The sequence below is a fragment of the Chiloscyllium plagiosum genome, unplaced genomic scaffold (assembly GCF_037043375.1).
Source record: "Chiloscyllium plagiosum isolate Xiang-an unplaced genomic scaffold, Cpla_swu_hap1 HiC_scaffold_43, whole genome shotgun sequence".
NCBI classification, from domain to species: Eukaryota; Metazoa; Chordata; class Chondrichthyes; order Orectolobiformes; family Hemiscylliidae; genus Chiloscyllium; species Chiloscyllium plagiosum.
The window spans coordinates 3,809,185-3,831,809 of NW_028270181.1; the positions used below are offsets into that span (position 1 = coordinate 3,809,185).

Genomic DNA, 22,625 nt, shown 5'->3' on the forward strand with positions numbered 1-22,625 from the left:
ACAAAGTTCTTGAACCTATGGGGAAACAGCAGTCTTACCATTTTCCTGGGAGGGTGAAGGTCCAAAGAACAGAGGGAGACAGGGAGACAGGGAGACAGGGAGACAGGGAGACAGGGAGACAGGGAGACAGGGAGACAGGGAGACAGGGAGACAGGGAGACAGGGAGACAGGGAGACTGGGAGACTGGGAGACTGGGAGACTGGGAGACTGGGAGACTGGGAGACTGGGAGACTGGGAGACTGGGAGACAGGGAGAGAGGGAGACAGGGAGAGAGGGAGAGAGGGAGAGAGGGAGAGAGGGAGACAGGGAGAGAGGGAGAGAGGGAGACAGGGAGAGAGGGAGACAGGGAGAGAGGGAGACAGGGAGACAGGGAGACAGGGAGACAGGGAGACACAGACATGGCTAACACTTACTGGTAAACCATCCACTCCCGGCTTCCCTGCATGGCCTGGAGGTCCTTTAGGTCCTGGGGGTCCTGGAGAGCAGTTGCTACTGGCTTGTCCTTGTTCACCCTGCGATTGAACCAAAGTCCACTAAGATACGCAAAGACAATACTTAGAACAACTGGCTTTAATTTGTTCACCAATTAAAGGAGCAAGTTATGGATATTAGGTAGAGCAGCCAAAAAGCATTTGTCATAACCAAAGAGAAGGCTATTAGATTGGGAAGGGGAAAGAGGGTGGGAATGTGGAAAAGACCATCATTGTGTTGGCAGCAGAAAAGGCATTTACCTTGAGATACAGGCGTCTGATGAACTGGTCAGCAGGTGGTAGTATTTTCAATCGAGGAGTGAACTGAGCAAGTAGGTGAGCCAGAGGTCACAGGTCAGTACAAAGCCAAAGGTCATGAGGAGATGATTGGTGTGGTTTTTGTTTGGAGGGAAGGGAATGGATAGATGAGGGAGGGAGGGGGAAGGGAGGGTGTGGAGGAGAGAAGAAAAGAATATTGAGAAAAGCAGCAGAGCTCGATACAGAGTGAAAGCCAGCAACAGAATTTTTTTTAAAAAAGGCGCTGTGTAGTTGGTGAAAGGAAAACATAACAGCCTTTCATCATGTGTCAAATGTTACAGGAAAATAAAACAAAAATTAAACAGTCAAACTTTATTCTGCAAAGGACTGCCCTTGGAATTTGTTGCTGGCTTTAATTAGAGAGAAGTAAGCCCCAGTCTTATAACAAAGTGAAGTGTGATTTCGGCACAAGTTTTGTGTTCAACAAGTACATGAAATTTGCCAGTTGATGCTGAATACTAATGGTGGGGTTACTGACCCTGCAGTTCATCTTGGAGTCTTTAGGAAACGATGGTAGATTTCTGGGACATTGTTGTCAGCAGAAACCCAGGAGGAAAATCATTGTGGGCTATAAATGATGTTGCTTCAACAAAAACGTCTGAATACTTTTGTTTAATCATTGCAACAATATTCAACATTGGCACATTCAGTTAACAGCCAAGAGCTATCTAGTTCAGTCGTGGAGATCTGTTGGCTTTTCATTTGGCTGCAGAATGATGGACGTATTTGGCAACCAATGGCAGGAGAGTGGAGGCAGAACTGCTGGAGGTGCAAAGTCATGTGTGGAAGCCTCCATGAGTATGTCCAACCAGAGTTGGCAACCCCACCAATTCAATCAAACTAGCTCAGAATGCAACTGGTCAAGTCAACAAAAACTGCATGAATACAGACAAGTGTCCACTGTAATTTGGGAAGAGGATCTTCGCTCAGCTTTTTCACATTTCAACCGGAAACAAAACCAATTTTGAGCTACTTCAGAAAGGTCACAAGACACTCTGTTGTAAGACTGGCTGTAATGACAGTGAAAGCACTCACAAACCTTCACAGTCAGGATCTGATTTAGCCGCAGTGCTGCTAGTGAGGTCCCAGGGAACTCCTACAGAATGCAACATAGAAACTAAGTGATTCCATCCACAGGCAGACAGAATCGTACCACTTCACCTGTTCCCTCCAAATTAAAATTTACACTGCATGCTTATAAAGGTGTTTTGCAAGAAATATAGTTACCATCAATTCCGTCAGGATTTGTGTCAACTTTTATAATTGGTTTGTTTTAGGATCTTGTATTGTCAATCTATATGACCCTGCAGTGACAGTGATAGAGGATACAGTCCCTCAGAGACCCCAAGGTTGGCTACACTGCAAAAATGATCAAGACACACTGGAAAGTGTACTTGACACAGAATTTGTACTCCCAGCTTTACCCATCAGGAGGGAAAATTGAGAATTAGCATGCACCCTTTCAGTGATTGTTCACCCCTTCGAATGGACAAAACAGTGAGAGATGGAGACTCATGCTTCCCGCTCCTCCCACATTGCCCTAGGAGGAAGCACTTCAGAACATCGGGCCGTGAAGTGCCAAATCTCCTGCAGGTATGATCTTAGTAGGTTACCCTGAAAGACTACAAAATCTGCTGCTCACTTTAATCATACAGAATTGCATCCACAAAGTAATTTCAACTGAAGTTTAGAGGAAAGCTCAAACGAAAAGATAATGGTGCCATGCAAAACAGGAATTACACAGGATTTTGCTGAAGGTTACTTTACATTGTGGTCCAGATCAGAAACAAATGGATACAGACACTAGGAGTGGGATAGGACACAGCCCATCATGCCTGCTCTCAAACTCAATTCATGGCTGACCCAATTACAGTCTGTTTTGATATAACATGATTGTTCTGCTCCTGAGTGATCCCGCGTTATAAGAAAATCACGTTATAGCAAAACCATTTAAACCAATGGGACCAGGATGATGTTATAGCCAATACAGGTAAGGAAAGTTCGCATTCTACAAATAATGGTCTAAATTCTTCTATTGCATTTTTGCCAATTTGCACTGAAGGAACACGCGTTATAGCAAAACCAACCGTATTCCACATTCTCACCTACCCTTCCCCGGGGAACCTTTCACCCTCTGGCTCATCAAGAAGCTATCCATCATTCTACCTTAAAAATATTTTGAGGAAACGAGTTCCAAAGGTGCGATACACTCCGTGTGGAAAAAATCTTGTTTCTGTCTCAAATGGGTGACCCATTATTTTGAAGCAGTGACCCTTAGTTATAATAATAGAGCTTCTTTCATTTTGGGCGAGAGTATGGTCACATCTTTGGTGTAAATGTGAAGCTAAAGTGGAGTCTAAATACTGGCCCTTCCAGCAGATATTCTGGAGGCATCATTCAAGTTTTAAAATGAGGATAGTCACTTAAATTTGATTATTTATGGACAATAGGGCAAGTTCACTCAACTCGCAATTATTCCCAGTGAATTCAAGAAAATGTTGGTTCTCTTGGTCAATTCTCTATGGTCTTGGTTTATGTTCACTTTGCTACAATAGAAGGCAGGGAAGATTTCACTGCCTTTTCTCTTGGCAATGACTCCAAAGATCTGAAAGATGATAAATATTGGAATTTGAATCATTAAGATCCATTTAGTTATGCAACAGTAACTTTTAAACATGATTTCTTTAGATCTTTATCCACAATAAGCCCTGAAAGCAGTTTTTTTCTCTCTAGAAGCCCTTAATACAATGGGAGTGAGAATTAAGGCTGTTGCAATTGATGGCATCCTTAGGCATGACGGAGAAAAAACACAGGGCTCTAAATCATCCCATGAGAACTTTGCAACAAACAAACTGAACTGCAAGTGCTTTTACAACTACTTTGAAGCATAAAAGGGCAATAAAGTACCACTCTGAGCAGAGACTTAGCCATTTCTGTTATCAAATCAGCCAGACATGCCACGGACTAACATTTCAAAATGGTTTGTGTTGTGGTCTGGGGTCAGTTGAGACTATTTTCCACATGTCTCAGTCATAAGTCAGTGCGGGGTCATGAGATGTGATTTAATTCCTCTGTTATCAACATATCCTTCATGTTGCTTTCCACAGAGAGCAGTATTTTGGGTTAGCCTCTGTGATGACTCTTAAATGACTTGCATTCAAATACTGGAAGTTATGTTCTGACAACTTATGTAAATGGACTCTGTCGCTTATATCACAAAAAATTGAAATATTTAGGTTGTATTTTCACCTCTGTGGCTTCTGCAGAAAGCCCATGATTAATTACTTACAATGAAAACAAAGGAAAGTTTAGAAAAAATGAGAAAAGGGTCGAGAAGGAATGTGTAGCTGGACATCTCCAAGGTGGTTACTTGTAGCATGTTTCAATGCAAACTCTGTTTGCCAATTTTGTTAAGAACCCAAGAAATCACAAAGCCCTAATACCAATTTATTTTACAGCAATTTGTTGTATAAGTTGCTCTTGCTTCTTGAACACAAATCTATGTGATTGGTTTAGTTTACACAGAGATTCCAGATTACAGGGTCAAGGAGGCTGAAGCTGAACTCTCATCAACTGACAGTCAGCAGATTATGTAAATCTGTGGGTTAGTAATAAAGTGAATTCCCCAAGCATATTTCCACCAGTCTGATAAATGGGGACTACTGGAAGACTGAACATGACTACCCCACACTTCATGCTATCTGGAAAATTCAATCCTATTCAGCTCCTAAATTGAATATGATTGTCGTGTAGCAGGCCTACTGAGTCCCTGTCTGGCTCCCTGCACAAGGTCAACTGCTACAAGCTACAGATACAGGATAGGCATGAAAACAGCTTCACATATCTTCAGCTCCAGTTAATCAATTCCTTCATTGATGAATCAATTCTAAGTACAGCCATCATCTTTTTCGAAAGCCACATTTTATTGCTGGGCTGCAGATATCCCTAAGATACCAATAAACCTTGCCGATATTCAAATCAACAAGGAGCGAGAAGCTATGGTGAGGTAGTCATGGAGCAAAGCATTGATAGGGAGAAGGGGACAGAGCCTGAAATGGGATTATAAAAAGCACTGAGAAAATCAAACCTACAGAAGTATTGTGAATTCTGGACATCTCAAAAACAGAAAGTGCTGGAGAAATTCAGCAGATCTGGCATTTCAAAAGTGCAAGACGAAAAGCCAATTTCCTGTCTCTAGGTTCTGAAAATGCCATATTGGACTTGAAATATTAACTCTGTTTCTCTCTCCTCCAGACCTCCTGACTTTCTCCAACACTTTGTTTATATACAAGCCAAATAAATTTTTTTCTAACCTGAATTGTAAATGTAACACGATCAAACCATGACTATGCAAAAAAAAAATTCCCTTTGAGTGGAGTGAAATGTCCCAAACAAACTCCACTGTAATGACAAGATATTTCCTATAACATGCGTTTGACATGAAATCTGTCCCAGGAAAATACTAAATTAATGAGCCATTGGAGAGTGATCTTCCAGAAACCTTGAGATCCGTGGATGTGAATGGATGATTAATTAGGAAGTATGGCTGTCCCCTGTTTACTTACATTAGAGAAAACGAAAATCAGCAGGAATACAAAACATGTTTTTTCTAAATCATGACAAATCATTTCAAAGTGTGCAAGCACTAGATTCTGTCTAATGGTTTCAATGTCTGAACCATTGACAAATCAATCACCAATGTGTGGAAAAGCAGAGTTCTGAGGTTTCATGTCATTAGCAAGTTCATCAGAGGAAGCTACTATCAACAAGTAACCATCAGTCACAGATTAGTCCTGCATTTCCAAAAAATTGGATAAATTGAAAGTCAGACAATAGCTTTAGCATTTGAATATTAACAGTAAGCACACGGCAAGTATTTCATAAAAGTTAATCATTTATGAAAGAACAGAAGTAAACTGAATGGATTGAAACATTTCTAATTTTATCCTTGACTGTAAATAGAAAAATTTAAAATGTAGAAATTGGTATTTCTTGGACCTTGAATTTTCAGTTCTTTATATTAGTTATCAATCAATCTTATGGAAAGTCAAAAAAAGGAACAGGATTATAAACAGTTCTTTATATCTACTTAAATACATAAGTAAATGTTTGTGAGACAGAATACGTACAGTGAGTGCAGAATCTCCACGTTGACCCTAGAAAATGAAAGTTGAATCACATTCAAAATGTGAATATATTGTTTATCTTTTACCTCTAAAGTATTGGTGAAAAGATTAACATTTTACAGTGTGGTCTCAGAACAATCTAGACATAATCATAAATTCCGTAATCCTTCCATTTACTGCAGGTTCCATGGATCAGGCTTTCAAGGATCTTGCTCCACAAGAAGTAATTTTTAAATCTCAGGGCCTGGCGTCAGGCTCTTCAATTAGACTTAAGTTTTAGGAATCAGTTTTACAGAAGTATAGTGAAAGAGTATTCTAAGTTTTCAACTGTTCGAAACTACAAGCATGCTCTCAATGATAAATGATAGTTTGTGGATCAGCTGCAAACATTTGTCCACCTGTCACACTCCTCGCCAGATAATTCCTGTGCCTTGAAGTCATTATTGAGCTTACTGATCTTTTATCTCATCTTACAGCCTTGCTAAAGTTCAAAGTTCACTTTATATTTTCACCCAAATTTGAAAACTAACCAGTTACATAAGCAGCGATTTTAAACATTCACTCAAGGGATTTGGGTGTCACTGGCTGGGCCAGCATTTATTGCCAATCCCTATTGGCCCTGGAGAGCCGCCTTTTCAAACCACTGAAGTCCATTTGGTGTAAACAATGTTGTTAGGGAGGGAACTTCCAGGACTTCAACCCAGTGACTCTGAAAGAATGATATTATATTTCCAAGTCAGGATGATGCGTGGCTTGGAGGGGAATTTGCAAGGGATGATGTTCCTCTGTATCTGCTGTCCTTATCCTTTGAGATGATTGTGGTCATAGGTTTGGAAGGTACTGCCTAAGGAGCCTTGGAAAATTTCTGCAGTGCATCTTGTAGATAGTACACACCACTATGATTGAGCAACGGTGGTGGAGGGAGTAGCTGTCGAAAGTAGTGAATCACGATGTTGCTCTGTTCTGGACATTTTGGAACATGTATAAAGTTGATACAAGCTTAATAATGTAGGCAAAAATAATTCACACTTACCTTTTCACCCTTTGGACCATTCAGACCCTGTACAACAAACACAGTGTGTGGTGTTAAAATGCTGTTGTTATTTGCCAAAACAAAGCAGATATATTCTTTAAAAATTCAGTGTAGGTGTCAAAATCTAAACAATCAAATGCTTATTAACAGTGATAAGAAATTTGGCCAAAAATGTAACGTTTTCAGAAATCATACTTTTTAAAATCATTTTTGCATTAGGAAGGACAAGAAACATCATTGAACAGAGAAAGGAAGTTGAAAGTTTTTGACTTGCACTCAAGAACATGGAAACACGAAACAGACTGGATAAAAGGGACACCATTTCAGGAGCTCAAGACGAAAAACCAACTTCCTGTCCTCATTCAGCGATATGGAAGTTCCGTACGACCAGACAAGAATGTCAAGGTTCACCAGGAAGCTACTCATAATAACCAATGATAAATAGAATAACATTAAATAGATTGCAATGAATACATTCAGAACCAGGTAAATATCTTGGAGTCAGTACCAGTGCAGAGTTCCAATGTACAACATCTTTTCTCAGTAATTCGGACTGCATCAACTTCTTGATGCATATGTAAGTTAAGCTACAGATAGCGCAAATATATTTATGTCATGGAGAAGGTCATCTTAAAACAGAGAAGATAAAGGTATTTGATAACAATATTCAAAATCTTAAATGGTTTGACAGAGTAAATAAAGAGAAATTCTTTGGATTAGAATGATACAATTTGGAACAAAACAGGGTTGTTCCTCTTCCAGTATCGTGGCCAGTATTTAGGCTTCAACTGACATCTCCAAAAGGTACATTCACTATTCATCCAATTCATTGATAACTGTAGAACTTTGTTGTGTGCATGTGTATAGCCAGCTTAGAAAACCAATGATTACCCTCAAATGTAATTACGGTAATTCAAAACGTACCGCATAATTCTAAGCTTTATCATCCCCTTCCCCATGCAGCTTCTCATGGTTTTCCAAAGACTGTGCAGATGTCCCATTAATGGATGTAGGTTCACTCACTAAGCTGGAAGGTTTGTTTTCAGACATTTCACTACGGTACTAGATAACATCATCAATGAGCCTCCGGATGAAGCACTGGTGGCATGACCCGCTTTCTATTTGTGTGTTTAGGTTTCTTTGGATTGGTGATGTAATTTCCTGTGGTGTCATCATTTCTTGTGGTGATGTCATTTCCGGTTCCTTTTCTCAGAGGATGGTAAATGGGATCTAAGTTAATGTGTTTGTTGATAGAATTACGGTTAGAATGCCATGCTTCTAGAAGTTCTTGTCCGTGTCTCTGGCTTGGCCTAGGATGGATGTGTTGTCCCAGTCGAAGTGGTATCCTGCCTCATCTGCATGTGAGGATACTAGTGAGAGAAGGTCATGTCGTTTTGTGGTTGCTTAATGTTCATGTATCCTGGTGGCTAGTTTTCTGAACATCAATTAGCCACAAAAACACATGACCCACTCTCACTAGATGAGGCGAGACTGGGACAACACCAACACTGTTTGTGCCTTGCCTTGGTCACCCAGCTGAACTCGGATTTCTGCAAGGAATTGTTTTAAAGATTCAGTCTGTGTTTAAAGACTATTGAGGTCCAGCTTTCACCAAACTGAAAGCTTACATATGAGCAAGTGTACAAAGACAATAAACAATGGTAGGCTATTCAGGGCCCAGAACCCCCTCTGCAATTCTATAAGATCATGGCCAAATTTCACATTACCATTTACACTGATAACTCTCAATTCTCCTCCTGAACAATAATTGCTCCAGATCTGCCCCAAACATGTTCAATGATCCCACCTTCTGCCTCCTGAGGAACAGACATCCAAAGTAGCACAGTTCAGAGAGAAAAACATTCGCCCATCTCGATCCTAAAAGGCTGACCCCTGATTTTAAATAAGGTGCTCCCTAGTTCTGGACTGACCCATAAGAGGAAACACCCTTTCCACATCCAAATTGTCAAGATTATTCAGGATCTTACACAATTCAATCAAGTCAACCCCCACTCCAGCAAATAAAGTGCAGTCTGTCTAACCTTTCTTCATAAGACAAACCCCTCATTCCATGAATCAATCCAGTAAGCCTCCTCTGAACCGCCTCCAATGTTTTTGCATCCTTCCTTAAGTCCAGAAGCCTAAATGGGACAGTCTTAATAACTAGGTAAGGAAATCTGTCAAGCTTACCCAGACTGGTTTGTATGTGACTCCAAATGCACAGCAATATGGTTGGTTTTAACTGTACCCTTGGTAATTGGGATTGGGCAGTAAATGTTAGCTCAGCCAGTGATGCCCACATTTGATGAATTAATTAAAAAAAGGGAATCAGCCATGATCATGTTGAAGGGCAATGTGGATTAATGGACTGAATGGCCGACTGATGTTCCTATTTCTATGTTTCTATGTTTCATTATTCAATATGGATTTAGATTAGAATCACAACTCACCTTCTCTCCTTTTTGCCCATGGTTTCCCTTTGGAAATGAATAGGAATAGTTAGATAACATTCAGGAATTCACCCACACTTTGTTAGTCATGAAGCTGATCAGTTTGCAGAGGGTTTTATTCTGCAAAGCACACTCACCTTGTCACCTTTCGGTCCAGGCACTCCCTTTGGAAGAACAACAGCAAAAAACAAATGTCAGAGCTGGCAAAGAATGGGTTTGTGGAATTTTACTCCAAATAATTAAGAGTCTTTTTCCATAGAACATGCAGGAAGTGAAGAGCTTACAGGTTGGAATCCTGGGAGTGCTACTCATAACCAGACATTACCATTTGGGATAAATGGGGTAATTGGAAATTTTACTACAAAAAGCATAGGATTTTACACCGAGGGGAGGGGCAGGGGGAATGGGCAGAGGGTGAAGGGGGTGGGGGTGAAGATGGATGGCTGAGGTGGGTGGTGGGGGGTGGGGTTGGAGAGTGGAAACTGCCATAAGATTCCTCCATTTAATGAGATCATGGTATAGTGACTGTAATGAGGTCAGCCAACTAGACTTCATAGAAGGAATTCCCAAACAGGGCTGTTAACTTGGTCCAATCTTTTTTTGTCTGTGTTGAGTAGGTCGCCCGAGATGGAAATGGAGAGGTCTAGGAAGGGGAGGGAGGGGTCTGAGACGGTCCAGGTTAATTTGAGGTCGGGGTGGAAGATATTAGTGAAGTGGATGAACTGTTCAACCTCCTCGTGGGAGCACGAGGTAGCGCCAATACAATCATCGCTGTAGTGGAGGAAAAGGTGGGGGGTGGTGCCAGTGTAGCTGCGCAAGATGGACTATTCCACATATCTGACGAAGAGGCAGGCATAGCTGGGGCCCATGCGGGTGCCCATGGCTACTCCTTTGGTTTGGAGGAAGTGGGAGGATTGGAAGGATAAGTTGTTAAGAGTGAGGACCAGTTCAGTCAGTCGAAGGAGGGTGTCAGTGGAAGGGTACTGGTTGGGTCGGTGGGAGATGAAGAAGCGGAGGGCCTGGAGGCCTTCGTGATGGGGGATGAAAGTGTATAGGGACGGGATGTCCATCGTGAAGATAAGGCATTGGGGGGCCGGGGAAGCGGGGATTCCTGAAGAAGGGCTTATGCCCGAAATGTCGATTCTCCTGCTCCTTCCAGCACCACATTTTTCAACTCTGGTCTCCAGCATCTGCAGTCCTCACTTTCTCCTATATCAATACATTACCCTATGTTAACTGTCAGATGCTAATGATCCTGATGTAGTATTTGCAGTATTTGAATTTGTTTTTTTTAAATACACATTTTTGATTTCAATCTTACCATGTCACCTTTAGGGCCAGGTTTTCCCTGAAATGAAAGAAATTTAATTGAAAGCTGCAGTGGATGGCTATAATATTTACTTTGTACATTTATTTATTTCCACCCTCACTCTTTACTCCACCCCATAACACTTTATGAAACTTGGATTTTAAAAAATGGACAAAGAAATGTTGCTTGTTCAACTTTTCGTATCATTACGTTTTACATTTTTTTTGCCTATAATCACATAATCAATGGTTTTCTAGTTTTAATAATCTTTTGTCAACTGATACTTAACAACTACTCCAATATGGCAGTGCCCTTTCTCCAAATAAAAATTGAAAAGGGAGAATAACCTATTTAACCAATCAGGATACCAAATCATTACAAATTCAAAGAGATCAGATCTCAATTGGATTTTACACCTTTACTGATGTCAGTTTGCTGCCCATCAGATTTTCTTTGGTGTTAACAGACACAGAACAGCCGTAGTTCTGATCTTATCGGTTACATTCATCCAAAGGTAAGTGTTCACGGCAGTAAACCTTAGTCCAACGATCAGACTACTGTCAGCGCGAGAATTTCAGACAGAAGGCAAACTGATCTATCAAGCCATGATAAAGGACTAACAGCACAGTTAAAACATGGCTATGGCAGGTTGTGAGATGGAGGAAAGAAACATGCAAACCCCAACTGCTTTTACCAGTGTGAACCCTTTGTACATACAACTCCCATCCCACATTATGCAGTTGACTTGGACGCTATGAAATCAGCCTAAGGCTGTAGCACAAAAGGGAGCAATAAATGAGGCGGAGTGCAAACCAGATTCCAGTTATGACACAATCTTACATTATTATAAAGGACGTTTATTATAATGGTACTTTTGACAAATTTGCACAATGGCCCAAGATAAATTTCACTTCCTTAGTTCTTTCTGAAGGGGCCTAGCAAGTCACTAATTGTGAAAACAAATAACAGAATAAAACAAAAGCAAAATACTGTGGATGCTGAAATCCGAAACAAAAATAGAAAAACAAAAAGCTACATTTGTGGGCCAGCTGAGATTCTCCAGTACTTTCTGTCTTTATTAATGGATAATAAATATTTTGAGGCACTTTGATCTGAGGCATGACACAAGAGAGGAAGTGTATGTAGTTCAACATTATCCTATAGTAAATAAATTTAAAAATTACATAAAATACTCACAGATTTGCCATCCAACCCTATCGGACCCTTAAAAATAAATATTGATAAATATAAAAATATGAACGAACAATGTCAGGTTATTAAAAAAAATCACTTGAATAGGAAATTATGTTCAACGCTGAAAACATCAACATGACAATGAGTGAAAAGTTAAATGAAAAGTCAGCAATGAAATAGTTAGTGGCACGAACACCAAAAGCAGAAATCAGAGATCAACAATGCTCTGTTACAGACTTGTTTAATAACCAGTAGTTTTGTTAAGGTGCAGTTTTAAATGGCTCCCATCAGCTGGTAGTGCAGTGTGTAAAGCACGCTCAAACCTGCCCAGTTATATTGATTCAATATGTTTACCATCAATAGAAACACATACAAAAGCAGCTTGGCAAACTGAGCAAAAACACAGCTAGCATGAAATCAATATGTTAAATGGTAAAATCAGTTTTCACAATATGCACTGTTAAAAAGTATCATTTTCCCAGTTTGGTGTAAGCTCAGGCACTTAATTGCACTCAATCCCTGCTCATTTAATCCTTCACAGAAGGTGTGAGTAAAATTTAATGCACAGGAGCAGTATTTGAAGTGCTGTGCATCTCTCAGAGGGTAAATGTAAATCAGAGGCATTTACAAGATCTTTTCATAAATGACTTCAAGAAATGGATGTTCCAAAGTGTACCCAGAATTCTTATAATGATATTCAACTGTGCAATTCACTGCTCTCTTACACCTGCTGCGTGTCTAGGATGTTCATTTGGAAACCGCGTTATTTCCTCACTAATCCCCTTGCTTACGCTCTGATTAGCCATTTGTTGGATGCATGGTTTATATAAATAGTTACATACATGTGTGCTGCAGGGTCTGGGCTGCAGCTAAATCAGGATTCATATGCTGGCTTCAAGTTTCATTCATATCTCCAGCTCAAGTGGCTAAGATTTACAAGCTGTACTGAGCCGTCTGTGCTGCAAACTGTTCATTATTAATGCAGAACTGTAATCCAGTCCAGTGAGGCAACAACTCTACAGTAAAAGATATGTTCTCAACGATTTATCCCAACACACGGTTCAAATCTTTCATAAATTCACAAATGCTGAGTGTTATTTGCCTGAACAAGCAGTAAAGCTTAGAGCAGAGAGATCAGTAAACTCCTCCCTTTTTGGTTGAGTACAAATCCACTTAGTTATTTTTCACCTTTTCCCTGAAGTCTGAGATAGAGTCATACAGCCAAGAGGAGGCCTGTTGGCCCATCATGTCTGCATTAACCTACCTAGACTCATCCCACTGCCCAACACTCAACTCATAGCTCATCTATGAGCATTTCACAGGTCGTGAGGTTTCCTGTCCCGCTACCTTCACCCTCACCCGTACCCTGAGTGAAAAAAAGTTTTCTTTAAATCCCCTCAAAATATTTCACCTTAAAATTATGCCTTCCTCCTCACTGATGCTTCAACATCCAAGATTTGAATGTGAAAATCATCTCGCATGTCATGAATATAAGACTCTTAAACATTAGTCTATTTACTTTCTACATTTTACTTGGCTTCTTCCTATTCCTATAATTACGATAAATTTTAGGAAAATTTATATTTCTTGTTCATTGCTCTGGAGTCAAGTTACTATAGGTCAAAGAATAGTTGCAGCAGAGCCACAGAGCTTCCATTTAAGAGTTCACACACTTTCAGCAAGTATTATTAATTTCTTCCATAACCAGATTGCACAAATGAACTTAAATTACAGGTTTCATTGTCAGCCAATGAGCTCGGCACTAACAGTCAGAAACCATGTCTTTTCCCCATTCCTCAAGAATAGCCTCAAAAATAAAAAAAAAAAACTATTCAGTGAGTTTTGAGAAGATTTGTAGCTCAGGTTGAGGTTCTGGGTGTAGGTTTGCTCGCTGAGCTGGAAGTTTCATTTTTAGACGTATTGTCACCACACTAGGTCACATTTTCAGTGAGCCTCTGGATGAAGCACTGGTGGTGTAGCCGCTTTCTATTTGTGTGTTTGGGCTTCCTTAGGTTGGTGTTGTAATTTCCTTTGGTGGGGTCATTCCCTATGGTAATGTCATTTCCTGCTCTTTTCTCAGGGGGTGGTAAATGGAATCCAAGTCAATGCGTTTGTTGATAGAGTTCCGTTTGGAATGCTATGCTTCTGGGAATTCTTATGCGTGTTTCTGTTTGGCTTGTCCTAAGACGGATGTGTTGTCCCAGTCAAAGTGGTGTCCTTCCTCATCCATATGTACGGATACCATTGAGAGTGGGTCATGTCGTTTTGTGGCTAATTGGTGTTCATGTATCCTGGTGGCTAGTTTTCTGCCTGTTTGTCCAATGTAGTGTTTGTTACAGTTCATGCAAGGTATTTTGTAAATGACATTAGTTTTGCTTGTTGTCTGTATAGGGTTTTTCAAGTTCATTAGCTGCTGTTTTAGTGTGTTGGTCGGTTTGTGGGCTACCATGATGCCAAGGGGTCTGAGTAGTCTGGCAGTCATTTCAGAGATGTCTTTGATGTAGGGGAGAGTGGCTAGGATTTCTGGATGTGTTTTGTCAGCTTGTTTGGGTTTGTTGCTGAGAAATCGGCGGACTGTGTTCATTGGGTACCCATTCATTTTGAGTACACTGTATCGGTGATTTTCCTCTGCTCTGCATAGTTCCTCTGTGCTACAGTGTGTGACGGCTCATTGAAATAATGTTCTAATGCAGCTTCGTTTGTGGGTGTTGGGATGATTGCTTCTGTAGTTCAATATTTGGTCCATATGTGTTGTTTTTCCGTAGATGCTGGTTTGAACATAGAACATAGAACATAGAACATAGAAGAATACAGCGCAGTACAGGCCCTTGGGCCCTCGATGTTGCGCCGATCCAAGCCCACCTAAACTACACTAACCCACTATCCTCCATATACCTATCCAATGCCCTCTTAAATGCCCATAAAGAGGGAGAGTCCACCACTGTTACTGGCAGGGCATTCCATGAACTAACGACTCGCTGAGTGAAGAACCTACCCCTAACATCAGTCCTATATCTACCCCCCCTTAATTTAAAGCTATGCCCCCTTGTAATACCCGACTCCATACGCGGGAAAAGGTTCATACTGTCTACCCTATCTAACCCCCTAATCATCTTGTACACCTCAATCAAGTCACCCCTAAACCTTCTTTTCTCTAGTGAAAACAGCCCCAAGTGCCTCAGTCTTTCCTCATACGATTTTCCCTCCATACCAGGCAACATCCTGGTAAACCTCCTCTGCACCCGTTCCAATGCCTCCACATCCTTCCTATAGTATGGCGACCAAAACTGCACACAATATTCCAGATGCGGCCGTACCAGAGTCTTATACAACTGCATCATGACCTCAGGACTCCGGAACTCAATTCCTCTACCAATAAAAGCCAGTACGCCATATGCCTTCCTCACCGCACTATTTACCTGGGTGGCAACTTTCAGAGATCTGTGTATATGGACACCAAGATCCCTCTGTTCATCCACACTACCAAGTATCCGACCATTAGCCCAGTACCCCATCTTTTTGTTATTCTTCCCAAAGTGAATCACCTCGCACTTAGCTACATTGAATTCCATCTGCCACCTTTCTGCCCAGCTCTGCAGCTTCTCTATATCCTGCTGTAACCTGCCACATGCTTCCTCACTGTCAACAACTCCTCCGACTTTCGTATCATCCGCAAACTTGCTCACCCAACCTTCTAACCCCTCTTCCAGGTCATTTATAAAAATGACAAACAGCAATGGTCCCAAAACAGATCCTTGCGGAACACCGCTAGTGACGGCACTCCATGAAGAAACTTTGCCATCAACTACTACCCTCTGTCTTCTTCCATCCAGCCAATTCCTAATCCAAACCTCCAATTCACCCTCAATGCCATATCTCCGTATTTTCTGCAGTAGCCTACCATGGGGAACCTTATCAAACGCCTTACTAAAATCCATATATACCACATCTACCGCTTTCCCCTCATCAACCTCCTTCGTCACCTTTTCAAAGAATTCAATAAGGTTTGTGAGGCACGACTTGCCCTTCACAAAACCATGCTGACTATCCTTGATCACATTATTCCTATCCAGATGTGCATAAATCCTATCCCTTACAATTCTCTCTAAGACTTTGCCCACAACAGAAGTGAGACTCACCGGCCTATAGTTACTAGGGCTATCCCTACTCCCCTTTTTGAACAAGGGAACCACATTTGCTATCCTCAAGTTGCCTATTGACTGTTTGCTCTACTGTGACATCTAGGAATGGCAGTTTGTTGTTGTTTTCCTCCTCTTTGGTGAATTTTATGCCAATAAGGGTATTATTGATGGTCTTGAAGGTTTCTTCTAATTTATTTTGTTTTGCGATGACAAAGGTAGCGGACACAAAGTTTGGGTTGGATGGTTGACAGAGTTGTTTGTTCGAGTCTCTGCATTACTGCCTCTGCTAAGAACTTTAATATTGGAGATCCCATGTGTGTTCCAATGGACAGAGAAAAATAACAGGAAATGACATCACCACAGGAATGATGTCACCAACCCAAGGAAACCTAAATACATAAATAGAAAGCGGGCCATGTCACCAGTGCTTCATCCACAGGCTCACTGATGAGGTTACCTAGTATGGTGACAATGTCTGAAAATGAACCTTACAGCTCAGTGAGCAAACCTGCATCCAGAAAACTATTCATTTAGCTCGTTATATATCCAAAATCATTGCAGCTTCTTGATGGCAATAACAAGAGTCACTGCAGCACACCAAATTAACTCATTGCATGTGAAGTGTTTTGGGACATTTCTGAGGGAGGTATAAAGGCACTTGACAACCATTGCTAAGATCTGGTGGAAAAGTTAATGACCTTCATGTCCTTGTGGTATTAAAAAAAAGTTTGACCTTTCAAAGGCATTAATGCAAAAGCACTCAAAAATATCAGTGCTTTATAGTTATTTGTTGTGATGCTTAATGTATGGATATTTCAATCAATCTACACTGCTGAAAGGGAGGAGGGTTGACTGGACCGTGATGAAAGAGCTGATTCACAGCTGAGTCCACTCTTTACCCTGTTACCTGCGCAGAGTCACAGTCATCCACCTTACAAGTCGATGCTGCACACTAGCCCCATACACTAGTAATAAAAAGGATGATTCTAACCACAGCAACTTTCATTTATATAGTGCCTTCACCATAGTAGAAATATCCCAAGATGCTTCACAGGAGTGTTAGATGAGGATATTTCTTGCAGAGCGTCTAGTGTAGATGCATAATGAAGTTGATTAGGACGGAACCCAAAACACAGGAAATGTAAGTGTTGTGAGCAAGCTTCTGAATTTACAGCAATATCAGTGCAATGATCAAACAGTATGAACAAACGATGAACAGCTTGGATCACTTGGGAACTTGTAACTCAAATAAACACCAGCAGCAGCATCAATAATTTGATAATTGCTCTCAGCATGGCCATTCTGTCATGAAAGCTGGTCCAATTCATACAAATAAACCAAAGTAATCTGGTTATTGTAAGTTACTATTAAAATATTACTGGATGATTAACAATTGAGAATCCAAGTACAGTAAATGTTTCTTAAACATTAACACACCGGATATCCTGGAAACCCTCTTGCTCCAGGCTGACCCTAGATTGAAGATAAAGACACAAGTGGAGGAAAAATGTTAATCCAGTTTCTTTCATAATATTTTGTTACACATTGCTGTACAAAACAAGATGTTATTTTGTGTTCATGGAATATTTCGCATTTTTCTTTCTAAGCATTTATAGAATTTACACAACATGTTTTTTAAAAAAAACAATTCCTTAGAATATCGGTGGTAAAGACACATTGTCAAAGTTCTTCATCTCCCACTCATTAGGCACCAGTCATCAACTGTCAGTCATCACTGATTGATACATTCTTCATAGCAACAGTCTTGAAAAACTTTACAAGAATGGGAATGGACAGACATCATTTAACTCAGCACAAGTCTTTATTTTTTTCAAATGCAATAACTTGCATTTTTTTGGCTTCTTTACTGTAGGTAAACACTCACTGCCATTTCACAGTGGATGAAATGCCATACCTTATTCAAAGATGATACCCTGTGGCCCTAGACACACTCATGTGGAGAACCATTCTCTTCCCATCAAACTCGTCAAGTTCCTGAAGAATATTGTATGTTTCACTAAGGTCGCCACTTATTCTTCTAAACTCCAATGAGTACAGTTTTAGCAAAATCTTCCTAGTTTCATATCCTATTCCCTTTTAAATGAAGACCAACATGCCATTTGCCTTTGCAATGATCTGCTGGATGCTAGCTTTTTGTAATTCATGGACAAGGGCTCCCACATCACTAAATTCCATAGCTTTCTACAGATTTTCCCCAATTAAATATTCAGCTCCTCTGTTCTTCCTGGCAAAGTGCAAACCTTACATTTTGCCAAGTTATATTCTACCTAACAAGTTTTTGCCCCTGTTTAACCTGTCTACAACCCTCTGCAGACTCTGGGAGCCATCCTAGTCACTTAATTTAATTTGTCATCTGCAAACTTGCTGATAGTACATTCACTTTCCTCATCCAACTCATTAATGTACGTTGCAAATAAGTGTGGCCCCAACACTGATCCCTCTGGCACACTCCTGGTTACAGGCTGCCATCCTGAAAATTTCCTCTTTCTCCCAAATCTATCTTCTATTAATTAGCCAATATCTATCCTGATAAACTGTCTCCAATACCATGGGCTCTTATTAAAAAGAGCCTAACGTGTGGTACTTATCAAATGCCTTCTCAAGATCCAAATATACTGCATCCACAGCTTCCCCTTGGTCTATCCTGCTTGTTACCTTCTCAAAAGAACTCTAGTAAATTTCTCAGGCATGATTATCCTTTCATGAAGCCATGGTGACTTTGCTTGATCGTATGCATTCCTCGTGTTCTGCTATTACATCCTTTATAATAGATTCATAACATTTTCCCAATGACAGGCATTAAACTAACTAGCCTATAGTTACCTATTTGGTTTTTGTTTGTTCCCTTTATAAATAAAGATGTTACATTGGTAGTTTTCTAACTTTCTTGGACTTTACATTAGATTAGATTTCCTACAGTGTGGAAACAGGCCCTTCGGCCCAACAAGTCCACACCGACCCTCCGATGAGTAACCCACCCAGACTCATTTCCCTACATTTACTCCAGACTAATCCACTTAACACTTTGGGCAATTTAACATGGCCAATTCATCTGAACTGCACATTCTTTGGAATATGGGAGAAAATCGGAGCACCTGGAGGAAACCCAAAAAGAAACGGAAAGAATGTACAAACGCCACACAGATGGTCACCCCGAGGCTAGAATTGAACCCAGGTCCCGAGCGCTGTGAGGCAGCAGTGCTAACCACTGAGCCACCATGCCACCCCATTTATCCAGAACCCAATGATTCCTGGAAGATTAAAACCAGTGCATTCACTATCTTTGTAGCTAATTCCTTTAATATCCTAGGATGCATCAAATCAGGTCCAAGGGCCTTATCAGTCTTTAATCCAATTAGTTTCTCTAGCAATTATTCTCTAGGGATAGTTATTGAATTTATTTCCTCTCCTCCTTTGGACCTTTGATTATTTAGTACTTTTGAAAGGCTATTAATATTTTCTATCATGAAGACTGATACAAAGTATTTAATAAACTTCTCTGTCTTCATTAATATTTCCCCAACTTCGTTCTATAATGCGTCTATGGACACTTTGGCTTTTGTCTTCCTTGTTATATATTTAAAGAAGCCCTTGCAGTCCAATTTGATATTGCTTGTGAGTTTAGATTCAAAATTTCTTTTTTTTGGTTGACTTTTGTTGCATTTTAAAACTTAATATTTCCATATGTGCAGAGGTACAGGTCATAGATCCATCATCAGCTTGAGAGGAAGTCAAGTACATTCAGGAAATGCACAGAAATTCTTTGTGATTCTCAAAGTGTTTTTTTTCCATCAAAGTATCACATCTGTACCTCTCATCAATTGGCAAACCACTTAGTGCACACAGGCATCACTACACTGTCCAGTCTGGGCCATGTCCTATGATTGCACTGTAGCCAGGAGTGCTAGAATGATTGGATGGTTTTGTAGATACACCACCAGGTATGAGATGGTTATATCATGGTAAGCAATCCAGAGCTACAGGCTAATGTTCTGGATACATAGGTTTGAATGTTTCCATGACACTTGGTGAGATTTGAAAGTGAGTCTCATGGAGACCATGTACCAATTGTGCACCATGGACTCTGGTCCATTACTGTCCTTTAGGAGAGGACATATACAGTCTGTTCTGCATGTGACTTCAGATATGGGATAGATTGTTAACTGTTCTCATAGAATCATAGAATCCCTACAGTGTGGAAGCAGGGCATTTGGTCCATTCAGCCCATTGAGTCCCAAGAGCATCCAAGCGAGACCCAGCCCCTACCCTATCCCTGTAATCCTACATTTCCCATGGCCAATCCACCTAACCTGCGCATCTTTGGACTGGAATTAGAAGTGGCAATACATATTGGCCCAGCCAGCAACATACACATTCCGTGAACAAATATAAAAAGGGTACAGTCTTGTCATCACCCAAGCTGAGCATTCTGTAAAGCCTTTGTGCTCTTTCTGCTCAAAAGATAATCTGTACAAGGTCACGGCAGGCATTAGTATGACAGTATACTGTATTCAGGTGAAGATGCAGTTTCATTACCGATGTTCAATGCCGCATGTGCAGCATTATAATTGCAATTACTGTTCAGAATCCTGTGAAATCTAATCGTTGTAGCATGTTTTCAAATTACTAACAAGAGAGTGAGCCAAACTCTCGGCTTTTGAAGTATTTAAATGGATTAATAAGTTACTCCCATTTTAACTGGGACATCAAGTAATCACATAGGATTAAAAATATTGAAGTGGTTTTTCAAAATGCCCTAAAGATGGGATATTGTATGACAGGCACATTCTTTAAGTAGTGATTTCTGCAGATGACTGGTTTGCTGTATAACCAACTCTCTCCAGCTATTCCATGATATCTGAAGACAACTTAAATTTATTGTAATTAAGCCTGCTGAAGTAAAAAACACTTTCCTTTGAAGACAGGAGCTCCTGTTACTTGTTTGTTATTTGTCAAATGCAAAAGGCAAGAATAAGTAACTGGAGTTCAAGCTGTTCCTCATTAGTAAGGGTTTATCATGCTGCTTCTGATGGCTAACTACAAAACCAGATGGTCAAACTATGTTGTCACATTTCTTCAGTCATGACTTCAGCTAAACGAGAATGAAAAACACCACAAATAAATCAATTCTTTATGGCATTTTCAAACCGGAAATAGCACATCAAAGAAACGAAATCCTTTCCTCTCGTCTGTAAAAGGATGATGCCTTTTCTGGCACATTGACATGTCCACTCTTAGCAACTCCTTCAAAAGCACAGCAATACTCACTGAGCTCTTTGGGTTTAAGGAGAAGCTGAGCACAGATCAAGTACAGTCCTGCTTTTAATTGTCCACTGCTAACAGCAAGGTGATAATGCATTTACAATTTACACTTCATTTCCTTCTAACAGAGGTGCTCTTAATCACACACCTATTCTGCACATTTTCCTCTCCATCCAGGATCAAGTTAACCAAATTCATCCAAATTTAATTACTTTGAAGAATCTACACATTTTAAAGAAGAAAAAAAATTAAATGAACACCACTTGCCATTTTTGTAAACAGAATTTTTACTTGATGCTAAGTAATTCTTCAAATTTTCTAATCTCTCCTCTAACCTACTTATATAAATTTTATATAAGAATGCATTACAAATATTTATTCTCCAATGTATATTTTCATATCTTGTATCTCTTGTGATTTGATGCACAAGTTAAGGGATTGAAGGATTGACTAAAATGGAAATAAAGTGTACAGGGGTAGTTCAGCTCCCATTTTTAGAAAATACTTTTGACAAACTCTGTGGTAATGTGGGAAGTAGATTTGGTTGCAATGTGGGAGTTGCTTGGAGGTAATGGGCTGAAGGGTTATAGTTTCACAGGGTCATCGCTGACAGAAGGACACAATGTGATAAGTTTACACAGATAATGTGGACAAAGGCATCTTTAACGGAAAAGGTGATGGGTGTGTGAATAAGATATATACATAACATAACATACATATGTATCTAATAGAGGGATAAAAAAATCTAAATTATTTCAAACTGTGTAGTTTTGAGGTACTTCCTTTAATATAGAATTCACCAAGATAGTTGTGCAAATGTTATTAGGTAGAAACTTTGAGGATGTGTATTTTTACAACCAACAGTCAAGACAGATGGCCAACGTATTGTCACAAAGAAATGAAGTATGATTGTCAACCACTTGCAATTTCAAAAGGTTAGTTCAAAAGTTAACTTGAAATAACCGCAATTTTTCTTTACAGATTTCCAGTAATGTTGGTTTCATTTGATGTGGCGCGAGTTTTACATCTGATACCTGAGAACTACAATTTCCTTTGTCCAGTAACTTTAGTAAAATAAGTATAGGTGAGGATAAAACAGCAATGAAAACTTTATACTCTAACCAATTTATTTTCTGTAGTTAATTACTGGGAGCAAATAAACTTGAAAATTCTTTCACTTTTGTGATTTTTTAAAATATTTCTTCAGAGCAAAGGTAGCAAATTAAAAATTCTCCATTGAGAGTTTTTTTCACATGACAAATATAACATTTGAAATCTATGGCACAAAACACTTATTCTT

General features: G+C 40.0%; 1 protein-coding gene across 16 annotated transcripts in view; it reads right to left on the reverse strand.

The window, feature by feature from the left end:
- The window catches only part of col13a1 (collagen, type XIII, alpha 1), a 121,135-nt gene that overhangs the window by 80,853 nt on the left and 17,657 nt on the right, over positions 1-22,625 (reverse strand). For 11 of the 16 annotated variants that reach the window (XM_087982502.1, XM_087982504.1, XM_087982509.1 and 8 more), the window contains 9 exons: positions 17,480-17,515; positions 11,904-11,930; positions 10,719-10,745; positions 9,535-9,561; positions 9,398-9,424; positions 6,948-6,974; positions 5,918-5,944; positions 1,828-1,884; positions 414-512 (listed from right to left, as the gene is read on the reverse strand). In XM_087982502.1, the coding sequence (XP_087838628.1) occupies positions 414-512; positions 1,828-1,884; positions 5,918-5,944; positions 6,948-6,974; positions 9,398-9,424; positions 9,535-9,561; positions 10,719-10,745; positions 11,904-11,930; positions 17,480-17,515 (354 nt within the window). The remainder of the gene's footprint in view (positions 1-413; positions 513-1,827; positions 1,885-5,917; positions 5,945-6,947; positions 6,975-9,397; positions 9,425-9,534; positions 9,562-10,718; positions 10,746-11,903; positions 11,931-17,479; positions 17,516-22,625) is intronic. The other 5 variants (XM_087982505.1, XM_087982507.1, XM_087982513.1 and 2 more) reach the window with 5 other exon arrangements.